This window comes from Microcaecilia unicolor, chromosome 10 (assembly GCF_901765095.1).
Source record: "Microcaecilia unicolor chromosome 10, aMicUni1.1, whole genome shotgun sequence".
NCBI lineage: Eukaryota > Metazoa > Chordata > Amphibia > Gymnophiona > Siphonopidae > Microcaecilia > Microcaecilia unicolor.
In genome coordinates, this window is record NC_044040.1 from 185072495 (window position 1) to 185086685 (window position 14191).

The 14191-nt window shown below is 43.9% G+C and overlaps 1 protein-coding gene across 1 annotated transcript in view; it reads left to right on the forward strand.

Annotated features, from left to right (window-relative positions):
• Positions 1-14191, forward strand: part of LOC115478365 (vomeronasal type-2 receptor 1-like) — a 60346-nt gene that overhangs the window by 604 nt on the left and 45551 nt on the right. Inside the window, exon 2 of the mRNA XM_030215665.1 lies at positions 4245-4297. Within this exon, the coding sequence (XP_030071525.1) occupies positions 4245-4297 (53 nt within the window). The remainder of the gene's footprint in view (positions 1-4244; positions 4298-14191) is intronic.

A 14191-nucleotide genomic window follows, 5' to 3' on the forward strand; every position in this document is an offset into this window, starting at 1 on the left:
GTAAAGGAAATGGCTGGTGGCATTCCATTTCCTTTGGAAGTAGAGAATGAGCCCATGGCCAAGATTCTTGAGGTCCTTGTCTACACATCTCCTCCTAAGGAAGCTGTGACTGCACCTCTCCATGAGGTACTCAAGGAAGTCCTTGTCAGGAACTGGGAATCCTCTCTGTCAGTTCCTGTCATGCCCAAGAAGATTAACACCCAGTATTGGGTCCACAGTTCACCTGGTCTTGATATCCCTCAGTTGCCACACAATTCCATGGTGGTGGAGTCCACTCTCAAAAGCCAGGAGTTCTAGGGACTATGCTTTGGTGCCCCCAGGCAGAGAAGCTAGAACCCTGGATTCTTTTGGGAGCAAGATGTACCAGGCTTCAATGCTTATTTCCCGTATACAATCTTACCAGTTGTTCACTACTTGCGAAACTCAGTGTGCCAGCTGTCAGACTTGGTTGAGACACTCCCTCCGGAACAGGCCGAGTCTTTTTGCCAGTTGGTTAAGCAGCAGAAGGTGTGCTGAAAGTTCTTGTCCAGGGACATTTAACAACACTAGTGGCATCCAGAATATCTGCTCAAAGTATAGCAATGTGCAGACTCTCATGGCTACATATTTCTGACTTGGAACATTCTGTTCAGCAGTGGTTGGCAGATGGCTCTTGCCGAGGGGATAACCTTTTTGGAGAGAAGGTTGAGGAGATCGCTGACCAAATCAAGAAACACACTGATGCAATCTCTTCTCCCTCCCGCTAGGAGAACTTTTGGCAAGCCAAGGAGGAGTCCTATTACTATCCTAGGCATAGGTACAACCCTTCAGTTTGCCAGCCTACTCAAGCTCAGCCCCAGCATGCTTATTCACATCAACACCGTGCGCCTAAGGCCCCTGCTGTTCCCCAGTCAAAGCAAGGCATGAGCTTTTGACTGGCTCAAGCAGAGCATAGCCACAGTAAAAGTGTCCATCCTGAATGACTTGCCAGCCAGGGGGGAGGTTAAAAATTTTATAACCTCTGACCGGTGAGTTCTTCAAATACTCCATCTCGGATATGCCCTCAATTGGCATCTTAAAACCTCCAAATTTCCCACCGAGAGCTCATTAATTCATTCAGCTCTCAGCACAGGCAGGTACTTTTAGAGGAACTCTCCAGTCTTCTAAAGGCTCATGCGGTTGAACCCGTTCCACCAGGGGAAGAAGGGCAGGGATTCTATTCCAGGTACTTCATTGTGCAGAAGACAGGGGGGGATGCGTCCCATCCTAGAACTAAGGGCTCTGAACAAATTGTGAGAAGGGTGCCCAGGGAAACCACCCTGAACTTTTCTTGAACTAAGTTCAGGGTGGTTTCCCTGGGCACCCTTCTCCCAATGATTCAGAAAAATGATTTGGATATGCTCTCTGGACTTAAAGGACACATGTATTCACATCCCGATACTTCCAGCCCAATGGAAGTATCTTCAATTTCAGCTGGAAACACATCACTTTCAGTACCACTTGTGGCCTTTTGGCATCACGTCGGCCCAGGGTCTTCACCAAGTGTCTAGCGGTAGTTGCAGCATCGCCATGTGTTCCCGTATCTCGGCAATTGGCTGGTGAGGAGCGCCTTGGAGAAGGGTGCTCAGGAATCCATGTGGATAACTATTCTGGTGCTCGAGCTACTAGGGTTTGTTTTAAAATACCCCAAGTCTCATCTCCATCCTGTCCAGTGATTGGAGTTCATAGGAGCCCTGCTCGACACACAGATGGTTTGAGCCTACCTCCCAAAGATGAGTGGACAATCTTGTCTCGCGTTCAAGGTTTGTGCCTCTCAGCGGGTCACAGCTCGGCAGATGTTGAAATTGTTGGGCCACATGGCTTCCACAGTGTTTGTTTCACCCATGACATGTCTTCACATGAGTTCAGCTCAAGGGACCCTGTCTTCTCATTGTCATCCAAGTATCCCCAGAGCTTGTACGCTCTCTTCAGTGGTGGACAATTCGATCCAATGTGACTCTGGGACTTCCATTCCAAATTCCTCAGCCACAAAAAGTGCTGATGACGGATGCATATCTCCTGGGATGGGGAGCTCATGTAGATGGGCTTCACGCTCAAGGTGCTTGATCCTCCCAGGAAACTAATCTTCAGATCAACCTCCTGGAGCTTTGAGCGATCTAGTACGCTCCAAAGGCTTTCAGGGATCAGCTATCTCACCAAATTGTTCTCATCCAAACAGACAATTAGGTTTCGATGTATTACACCAACAAGCAGGGGTGCACTGGATCACACCCTCTGTATCAGGAGGCTTTCTGGACGTGGCATTGAGCCATGTTCCTTTGAGCCACTTATCTCTAGCGGGCGAAAACAATACCCTGGCCGACAGACTGAGCAAGATATTGCAACCTTACGAGTGGTCTGTCAATATGGGCATAGCCCGCAAGATCTTACGAGTGTAGGGCATCCTCTCAGTGGATCTTTTTGCCACTCAGATCAATCACAAGGTCCCTCAGTTATGATCCAGGCTTCAGGTCTACAACAGACTAGCGTCAGATATCTTCCTTCTCAATTGGGGGACAGGTCTTCTGTGTGCGTATCCTCCAATATCTCTAGTGGGAAAAACTGTGTTGAAACTCAAGCAAGACCGTGGAACCATGATTCTGATTGCGCCGTACTTGCCACGATAGATATGGTTCCCTCTTCTTCTGGAATTATTTTCCAAAGAACTGTGTAGATTGGAGTGTTTTCCAACCCTCATCACCCAGAACGAGGGCTCACTTCTACATCCTAAACTCCAGTCTCTGGCTCTCACGGGTTGGATGTTGAGAGCTTAGAATTCGCTTCTTTTGGTCTTTCAGAGGGTGTCTCCCCTGTCTTGCTGGCTTCCAGGAAAGATTCCACTAAGAGATGTTACTCTTCTAAGTGGAGGAGGTTTGCCATCTGGTGTGAGAGCAAGGCCTTAGATCCCCTTACTTGCCCTACATAGACTCTGCTTGAATATCTTCTACACTTGGCAGAGTCTGGTCTTAAGACCAACTCCGTAAGGGTTCACCTTAGTGCAATTAGCGCTTATCAACGTGTAGAAGGTAAGCCCATCTCTGAACAGCCTCTATTTGTTTGCTTCATGAGAGGTTTGCTTTTGTCAAAGCTCCCTGTCAAATCACCAGCAGTGTCATGGGATCTCATCATCATTCTCACCTAGCTGATTAAAGTTCCTTTTGAATCACTGAATTCCTGCCATCTGAAGTACTTGACCTGGAAGGTCATTTTCTTGGTGGCTGTTACTTCAGCTCCTAGGGTCAGTGACCTCCAGGCCTTAGTAGTATATGCACCTTAAACTAAGTTTCATCACAATAAAGTAGTTCTCTGCACGCACTCTTTAAGTTCCTACCAAAGGTGGTATCGGAGTTCCATCTGAACCAGTCGATTGTTTCCAACATCCTTTCCCTGATCTCATGCCCATCTTGGTGAAAGCAGCTTGCACACCTTGGATTTCAAGAGAGCATTGGCCTACTACATGGAGCCTACTACAATGCCCCACAGACAGTCTGCCCAACTTTTTGTTTCTTTTGATCCCAATAAGATGGGGGGGGGGGGGGGGGTCGCATTGGGAAACGCACCATTTCAATTTGGCTGGCAGATTGCATTTCCTTCACTTAATGTCCAGGCTGGACTGGCCTTAGAGGGACATGTCACAGCCATGGTTCTGACATTATGAGCCGCGTCAGTAGCCCACAGCCTCCATTGAAGAAATTTGTAAGGCTGTGATGTGGTCTTCAGTCCACGAATTCACATCATACTGCTGTCTTGAGCAGGATACCCGATGCGACAGTTGGTTTGGGCAGTCAGTGTTGCAGAATCTGTTTGGGGTCCAGAATCCAACTCCAATCTCCTAGGCCCATTTTATTCTGTTTCAGGCTGTACTCTGATTCAGATTGTATATAGTTTCAGGTTAATCTGTGTTATGTCCTTGCTGTTGCAAGGCCCAGTTGGCAAACGTTTGTTGTTTTTGATGAGTCTGGATGCTAGATATTCCCCACTCGTGAGAATATAGAAGCCTGCTTGTATTTGGAGAAAGCATAGATACTTGTAGCAGGTATTCCCCAAGGACAGCAGGCTTTATCTTTTCACAGTCCCTCCCATCCCCCTTTGTACTTTTTACTTTGTTTTGTTGCTATAGTATTAAACTGAGGAGACCGCATTCGTGTGATGACTGGGAAGACACGCATGTGTGGTGGAGCGCAAAACACTCTTTTTTTTTTTTTTTTTCTTTTTTTTAGCTTTAGCAAATGCTGGACCGGGCGACCCGAATTGGTGTCACCAAGAATACCTGCTACAGGTAAGTATCTTCACTTTATGCTGTATAAAGAGTAGAGGCTTCAAAGGGAGACTGGAGTCCAGTATTGCAGTATTTAAAGCACATACGTTCTATAAATCTATAAAGTACTACAGAAACAAGTTTTTTTTTGTATGTCTAAAATGATGTCTAAAGATGTTTTTCTTTCTTCGATAATCTCCTTTAACTTTCTCAAACTAATCAGGACAAGTTCTAACTCAGGCTCGTCCAACCTTTTTTTTATTGGGGCCACATTTAATATTTTGTAATATTCAGAGGGCCAAGACACATGTGTGTGCGCTTGAGCACACTCATGCTCTTTCTCTTCCATGCCGCCTCCCCCCCCCCCCCCCGCTGTCACCCATTCTCTCTCTCATATGTACCGCTCTGCTGTCACCCATTCTCTCTCTTATATGTACCCCCGCCACTGTCACCTATTCTCTCATATGCACCCCCACTGCTGTCACCCATTCTCTCTCATATGTACCCCCCTGCTGTCACCCATTCTCTCATGTACCCCCCCGCTGTCACCCATTCTGTCATATGTTCCCCCCACTGTCACCCATTCTCTGTCATATGTTCCCACCGCTGTCACCCATTCTCTCTCATATTTACCCCCCCGTCACCCATTCTCTCATATGTACCCCCCTGCTGTCACCCATTCTCTCTCATGTACCCCCCGCCACTGTCACCTATTCTCTCATATGCATCCCCACTGCTGTCACCCATTCTCTCTCATATGTACCCCCCTTTCACCCATTCTCTCATATGTACCCCCCTCCCCGCTGTCACCCATTCTCTCTCATATTTACCCCCCGTCACCCACTCTCATATGTACCCCCCTGCTGTCACCCATTCTCTCTCTCATATGTACCCCCCTGCTGTCACCCATTCTCTCTCTCTCATGTACCCCCCGCCACTGTCACCTATTCTCTCATATGCACCCCCACTGCTGTCACCCATTCTCTCTCATATGTACCCCCCTTTCACCCATTCTCTCATATGTACCCCCCCCCCCCCCGCTGTCACCCATTCTCTCATGTACCCCCCCTGCTGTCACCCATTCTCTCTCATATGTTCCCCTCGCTGTCACCCATTCTCTCTCATATATTCCCCCCGCTGTCACCCATTTTCTCTCTCCCTGACCCACTGCACCCCACCCCACCACCTTCACTCTGTCACTTTCCCCTCGCCTATGACGGAGATCTGCTTTCCTGCCATGAGTGGCCCGCAGGAACTCCAGGTGAAGTCCTCCAATGGGATCCCTGCTTCTCTGCTGCAACTGGTTTCAGGATGTGCAGGAGAGGGCTTTGACAGTAACTCCAGTAAGCTGGAACCTAAGGACAGGTCCGGGCGAACTTCAACAGCCTACCTCCCTAAAATGACAAACAGATCAAGATCAAGTATAACATATTTTATGCCACATTGTTGGTTTTATCATGAATTGCTAATGAGTGTGGCAGTTGGGCAGACTGGATGGAACTGTTCAGTTCTTTACTATCATCTGCTACTTTGATTCACTGGTAGTTATTCAAGAATGTTTTAATGCTGCAGACATTCCACTCGCAGTAACACTTACATTGTATCTGTTGACAATATTGGTAGCTAACTTGAGAGGAGTATGTATGTTTTATGATTGTATTTATAATTGAGGCCTTAGAAAAAAATTAAGGTTAAATGATATGACAACAAAGTTGGTTCAAAGCAGATTACAACACATTAAAAATCAATAAACATTTTTAAATATATGAGTTGAAAATTTTATGAAAAGAGAGACATGTAGACATAGTTTTCCACTCTAAAGGTAGTGAATTCCAGATCTGGACCACTTGATAGATCTGTAAAGGCCTTTTGTGTTTGATATAACGGGAAAATAAAGCAACCGCAATGAACTCTAGAAGTAGATGGAGATACCTAAATGGGTTCATTATATGATTTGGGCATGATCCATCAAAACGTTTATAAACCCAGCATGCCAGTTTATAAGATATGCGGGCCTTAGGCAACCAATGCAAACTCAACAAGCAAGGATGGCAAAGATGCTATTTGTACATATCACAAACATATCTCCATATAAAGTAAATTGGAAGAATTCATATATAACTTGAAAACTGGTGTTATAAAGGAAAAAAAAAAGTATATATTTTCCTTACCAGTTGTTGACTTTACTTCTCCAGTGATATGTATACTCTAAATAATGCTTTCATATACTAATCAAATTGTATTGGTTTATCTAAATTAAATTTTTAAAAACATCCTATTTTATCCTTACAACTATTTTCAGTTTGCAAAATGAAATGCATAAGGATTATCTGGCAGCGAAGGGTTAATTTAAATTGACGTGTGCTACAATTTGTCATATCTTTCCTTGAAGGTGGCTTTAGCAATTTTGAGTTTGGCAAAAACAGGAGCTAACCATTTTTCAGTCTTACACCCACTGTGCACAGATTGATGCTTTCATTGAAAGAGCGCTGGAGTCGATGTTCTCACAGAAATATTAAAACACCCACATTTCTTATATCTGGGAATAACATACTTTGTAAACAGAACAGTTAATTAACATTCATTCATTCTGAAGTTTCATGCAATGTCTCCAGGAAATGTAATTGCAATTATTTAGGGTAATGTTTGCATTGATACATTAAGATGGTGATTTTTGAAGCTGTATTCACAGTTTACATGTGTAAATCCCATGATTTACATATGTATCTCAGATTTAGAAAGCTGCATTATGTGTAGCTGGCAAAAGAGTGAGGCTTGGGTGGGACCAAAATCTACACCTGTATTTCCCATTTCAGAAAGGGAATACGTGTAGATGCCTTCATTTATTTTATTTTTTTGTTACATTTGTACCCCGCGCTTTCCCACTCATGGCAGGCTCAATGTGGCGGGCAATGGAGGGTTAAGTGACTTGCCCAGAGTCACAAGGAGCTACCTGTGCTGGGAATTGAACTCAGTTTCTCAGTTCCCCAGGACCAAAGTCCACCACCCTAACCACTAGGCCACTCCTCCTCCTCCTTCATGTATTGTCAGATTTGGCAGTTGCTCCCAAGCAGGTATGGGTTTCCTAAAAGTGCTTGTTTTGGGTAGCCTTTTAGATGAGGGATTAAGGGAGGTTTCCAACTTAGTCATCCCCCCCCCCCTCGTTTTTCTCCCCTCAAAATTGAAAGATTGCAGTCTCTGTACTTTGGGGTGTAGTTATCAAGTTGGGTTACTGTTAAGATGTGCTATCTACCACTAACTTGTACTGTTTTGGTACAGATCCCATTACATGCAATGAGACCTTTGTTACTAATAACTGAGGTTAACAGTAGATTAACATGTCTAAATTAGAAGGTGAACAAAAGGGGGGGGGGGGTTCTTTGGGGGGTTTTGTTTTTCAGGTGCAACTGAATCTGTGGCCAAAATCAGCCACTCAATTTTGGCCTATAATCTCCCTCTAGAATCTGCTTCTTGGAAGCTGACAGCTCTGGAGCTCTAACCATTAATCCATGCTATTTGAAGCATGTGCTTGCCTAGTCTCCATGATCATCATAAACTATTTCTGCCACCATGCTTGCTTCTAGACTCTACACTAGCGAATGACATGGGGACACGTGATAATCTGCAGTAAATTGGTGGTAGCAAACATTTTTTTGAAGAATTACTGCGGATGTGGAAGCAAAACCTTTTACTGCCCCATAGGAATGGTAAAAAGCCTTGCTCACACAAAAAAAAAAAAAAAAAAACCCACCCTTGTGATTACCCCTTTTGCAGGTCCAGCATCCAGCTCCCTCCCCCATCCTTTGTCTCCCTGCCTTCCTCCTGAAGGAAGAGGGAGTCAAATACTGAACACATAGCAGAAGGGAGAAAGGGAGGGCAGGTGAGCCCAGGTGCTGGAATGAGGAAGGAACAGAGAGGGAGAGAAGCTGAATGGGGTGGGGTCAGAGAAGAGAGAGAGACAATGGTATGTGGAGAAGTTGGACATAGGGAGGTATACAGAAACGGGGGGAGATAATGGGCAGGGGGGAATCATTGGGACAGGGACACAAAGGACAGATGCTGCATGGGGATGGTATATGGATACAGAGGGACAATGCTGGACAGGGAAGAGGGTATATGGACACGGAAGATGCTAGACATGGAGAATAGGAACACAGAAGGGAGAGGGACATAGTGGCATATGGATACATGGGAGATGCTGGACAGCGAAGTATAGGAACACAAGGAAGATGCTGAATATGGGGAAAGATAGGGACACAGAGATGGATGGTGAGCAAGGAGAGAGAAGAAATGTCAAATGGACAGGAGACCCTGGTGAGTGAGGTAAGAGAAGACAGAGGGAAACAGTAACCAGTACCTGGCACAAACATGATTTGAAAAATAAAATGACAAGACAATAAAAGGTAGAAAAATGATTTTATTTTCTATTTTGTGATTAGAATATGTCAGATTTGAAATACGTATCCTGCCAGAGCTGGTGTTGGACATGGCTGGGGCCCAGGGTAGAAATTTGGGAGGGGACCCCAAAGCAGCTTGCACACCTTGGATTGCAAGAGAGCATTGGCTTACTACATGGAGCAGACAATGCCCCACAAACAATCCACCCAGCTTTTTGTTTCTTTTGATCCCAACAAGCTGGGGGTCGCCATTGGGAAACACACCATTTCAATTTGGCTGGCAGATTTTATTTCCTTCACTTATGCCCAATCTGGGCTGGCCTTATAGAGTCATGTCATGGCTCATAATGTCAGAGCCATGGCTGCGTCAGTAACCCACTTAAGGTCATCCTCCATTGAAGAAATTTGCAAGGCTGTGACGTGGTCTTCAGTCCACACGTTCACGTCTCACTACTGCCTTGAGCAGGATATCCGATGCGACAGTTGGTTCAGGCAGACATTGTTGCAGAATCTGTTTGGGGTCTAGAATCCAACTCCACCCTCCTAGTCCTGTTTTCTTCTGTTCTAGGCTGCTCTTTTATTCAGATTGTATATAGTTTCAGGTTAATTTGTGTTATATCCTTGCTGTTGCAAAGCCAAATTGACCAATGTTTGTTGTTTTCGGTGAGCCTGCATGCTAGGGATTCCCCACTTGTGAGAAGATAGAAGCCTGCTTGTCCTCGGAGAAAGCGAAGATACCTGTAGCAGGTATTCTCTGAGGACAGCAGGCTTCATATTATTACTACTGCTACAAATTATTTCTGACAATCCCTCCCATCTCCTCTTGGAGTTGTCTCCTTGGTTATTTTTACTTTATTTTGTGCTTTACTATTAAACTGAGGAGACAGCGTTTGCATGACGAATGGGAAGGCACTCGCACATGCACGGTGGAGTGAGGCTCCCGCTCCACAAAGCTCTCTCTTTTACTATGGCTGCATTTGACAGAATTCTGAGCTCGATCCCATCAGAACTTATATATCCAATGTATTCAGGATAGAGGTGCAAACCTGATTGGTCAATGTGTCCAGACTTTTAGAAATTGTTTCTTTACTGAGTGTCCTCGGGTGCCCACTGAGAGTTATTTCATAATCAAAAAGTTATGCATTTGTTTGTGCCATAACATCATAGAGGAAGGAGTGTCTTTGATCCAGTGTAAAAGAAGACAGCAATTAGCTATCAATGAAGCTTTTTGCAAAAACAGACTGTATACCCGAGTGCCCTCCACAATGTCAATCATGTTGTCCAGGAGGCTATTGTGTGGAGTTGAGAACCCATTGTTTGTTATGCATTTGGCCCAAATGGGCCCATACTGCCGTCCAAAACTGTCTAATAAATGTGCAGTCCCATATGCAGTAATTATAGGAAGCATCTGAATGGCTACATGTGGGACAGGTCCCATCCATGGGAAAGCCTATCTTCTGTGCTCTCAAAGGGTGAATGTACATATGCATTAGAAACTTGTAATTCCTGAAACAGCACATTCTCTACCAGGCACAAACTTTCTTTCAAACTTTCCTGTAGAATAAGGTCTAAAATCTCTGTCCCAAATTGCTGCTACCCGAGTCAGTGGGGCGGTTTCACAGTAGTAGCCCAACAAAGTTTGTCACTGCTGGTAAGGGCCACTTCTCATTAAATAGAGATCCAAGAAGGGCCACTCGAGTGATTCAAAACAGGTGTAACATAGTAACATAGTAGATGATGGCAGAAAAAGACCTGCATGGTCCATCCAGTCTGCCCAAGAAGATAAATTCATATGTGCTACTTTTTTATTTGTACTGTCCTCTTCAGTGCACAGACTGTATAAGTCTGGCCAGCCCTATCCCCGCCTCCCAACCACCAGCTCTGGCACAGACCGTATAAGTCTGCCCAGCACTAGCCCCGCCTCCCAACCACCAGCTCTGCCACCCATTCTAGGTGGTGAACATAGTCAATTTTGCACTTTTAACCCCCGGATTCTATATACGTTGCCTCGATTTCTGCGCAGAAATCAAAGTGTATTCTATAACAATGCATATTTAATTGGTTAACTAATCAGTGCTGTTAATTGGATGTTAACAAGCAATTAGCACTAATTGGCATTGAGATTTACATACACAACTTACTAAGTGTGATGCGCCTAAGTTCTAAGTTGCATAGCTGAAAAGGGTGTGGCCACAGGTGGGGCATGAGTATTTCTAAGATCTATGCACATTATTATAGAATACACCTGATCTGCCCCTAATTTAGGTGTTGGGATTTATACCAAGTAAAACGTGGCCTAAATGGAGATGACTAAATTTGGTCACATGGGAAGCCTATCCTATAACATTTAGGTACTTTAGAGGATATGCCTAGGTGTTTTTTTCTTCCACGTGGATTTTTCAGGTGCCATATACAGAATCTAGCCCTAAGTGCAAAAATGTGTGTGCAAGATTATAGAATTAGGGGGCTATTGTGTAAAGGAAAGTAGGTGCCTATTTTCCTTTATAGAGTGCTAGTGTAACTGGGTATATACACATGTATGCACAAGCATGAGCAGTTATGCCACCATAGAGCTGGCATAAGTGTATACACCTAAGTGCTAGTGCTATACAGGTAACATAGTGTTCTGTAAGTTACACATGTAAATGTGTGCGCTTCCCATGCTCCGCCCACATAAATGTGTGCCCAGGATCTGCCCCTGTGCATGTCCACCCTTAAAATACGCATGGTGTGTGCTTTATCTGGCATGTACGTATATTTGTGCACACATATGCATCTATATGCTAGTATTCTCAACATTTATGCACATAACTGGTGCACAAATATTAGTGCCTACTTTGTAGGCTATTCACATTCCTAAAGTTAGATGTTTAGTGCTAGAATTCACTGGTGAGTTCCTAATTTTATTCTCTTGATCTTGTCTCTTCCCTAGCCCCAGGGCCAGTGTAAGAAATTCTGGGGTCAAGGGCAGCAGTTTGGGAGGGGCCCTCAAAGGCAGCTAGTAGGCCTTGCTTTCTTCTACTTTGGGCAGCCTTGAGGTCCTCTATGGCATAGGAGCCCAGGGCAAGTGCCCTTTTTGCACCCCTATAACACCGTTCCTCTCTAGCCCAATTTGCTTTATAGGAAACTTGTAAAAATAGTTTTAGGAACTCAGGTTCCCAAATCTAACGTATCAAATTTTTCCTTAACTCCTGTAGTTAGATACCTAGATCTTTCAAATTGTGGCTGCACATCAGCTATTTTTCAAAGGAAACATTCCTAGTTAGCTCCCTCTTTGCAATTTAGCTAATGCGAAGTACATGTGCACCAGTTATTATGCAAAGAGTTGATGGAGAGCCAAACAGCGCAAGCACATTTGAAAATCCAAATGTCCACATGCTGTGTACTCCAGCCAGAGCACAACTGTGGGTGCATCTCCTTTTTATTTGGTTGGAAGTTCAAACACTGTGAAAACCTGCACATACTTTTAGCTTTGCAGAGGTCGGACAGCAATTTTCAAACAGAACTATTTATCCAGGTAAATTGCTTTTAAAATTGCACTCTTTACTACTAATTGGCAGTCAGCCACTGATGGACGGCATTATTACTCTATCAGTTGAAGAGTCTTCCCATGAAGGCGACATGAAAATGCACTTGAAGAGTTAATGCATCATGCAGAATCAATCCCGCGTCAATCCCTGCAATATGTTATTACAGAGTCCCTTGATGCACAAGTCATTTTTTATACATTCTGGGTTCAGGTGTTTGCATTGCTTGAAGGTAAGGACAAGTAGTAACAAGTACACTTTGTTGCTGTAAGGACTTTATAGGGATAACATAATAAATGTGGTTTATGTCTAGGGAGAGAGAGAGAGGGAATGTAGAAACGTGAGAAAGCACCGTCTCTATAGTTGATCAACAATCTGTTCTGTGGAAAAAGGGTAGATGACAGCTGATGTGGAGAACCAAAACGTAGAACACAGCACTAAGTTTTTGAGTGTTCTACATTTCCTATGTGGTCTAAATGTACACACATAGCTACTGAAAAATATCTCTTTTATGACTTGGCATAGAAAAATAATTAGATTTCTAAACTCATCCATTACACAGTGCTAGTGATGAAAGACCAGTTGACAAAAGTGAACTAAACAGTCTATTAAAACTCATTTAGAAAATTGCTAGACCCAATATCCCAAAGGTGAATGGAACTGATCCTGCACTTACATCTTCCTTTTTATATGGGAAAAAAAGCCTATTAAGCTTCTGTTCTCTTTAGATTTTTTGCAGGCCGGTCTAACTATTAGGTGAACTAGGCAATTGCCCAGGGTGGCAGCGTCTGGGGGGCAACAAGAAAACAAGACAAAACAATAGGTCCCGAGAGCCCAGACCATGCCCACTCCACTTTGTAAAAAGAAGACTTAGACGTTTATGCAAGATAAACGTTTAAGTGCTGGTTTATGCACATATCAGACACGCATAGGGCTTGTAAAACGAGGGCCATAGCGAAATTATTTAAGAGATGGGTTTTTCAAGAGAGAAAGAAAAGAATATGCTATTTGTCTTTGCAAAGAAGACTCCAATCTGAAATCATTTGCTCTCAGGGCTTTGCCTTTGAAATGCAGTATTTAATGTCCTGAAAGGAGGGCAGAATTGGGGTCTTTTTAAATGTTATCTACTATGTGTCGTTAGGAAAAAAATCATTACTGGGGCAAGTAAGGCATGTGCCAGGGCTCTGAGTATTCCAAGACTGCCAGCAGCAGAGCCTGCATTTATCAGTTAATTCTGCAGAATCCAAGCCTCTGATTGCATAAGAGCTGCTGACGAGAAATAAGCCAGGTTCTGTGAAAAATGCTGTGTATGCAGTTTTGGAAAGCAGCACTAGTAAAAAGCAATATTTCATAGGCGTAATCCCTGATCACAGATGTATTGATTAAGGCCAATAACAAGCTCCCACCTACGACTTGTTTGTTGGCTCATATTTTGAGGAATTAGAACATAAACATGCTAAAAAGCTTTTCTGGTGTCAGAGCACATATTAAAGCTAGGGTTATCAACCGGCTCCAGATCTTCAGGCCAGGCTGGTCCAGTTCTTGTTTTAACCCACTGCATTCAGGGACTTGGGTCATTATTTATTTAGGGAAATCAAACTACAAATCCCTGTATGCAATCAGGTAAACCAGAACAGGATCAACCTGTTCGGAAGATATGGCGGTAGCTGGCAACCCTAGACTTGAAATACTAAGATCAGCAAAAAGACAAGGAGGCTTATGGCAGAACTTCCTAAACATGTGTTGGGGATCTCATAGCCATTCTGGTTTACAGCTTATTCACAATGAATATGCAAGATGTAATGCATGTGCTGGAGATCCAGCATATGCAAATGTATCTCATACATAACAATAGATTGATGCTTAGTAATGAGAAAACAGTGATGATATGGATAGGTATGGTATGGATAGGCATCTTTATGCAGATGACTCTCAGATCTACATCTCCACCCCTGAAATCTCAACCATAATCCAGGACAAAATTTCATCCT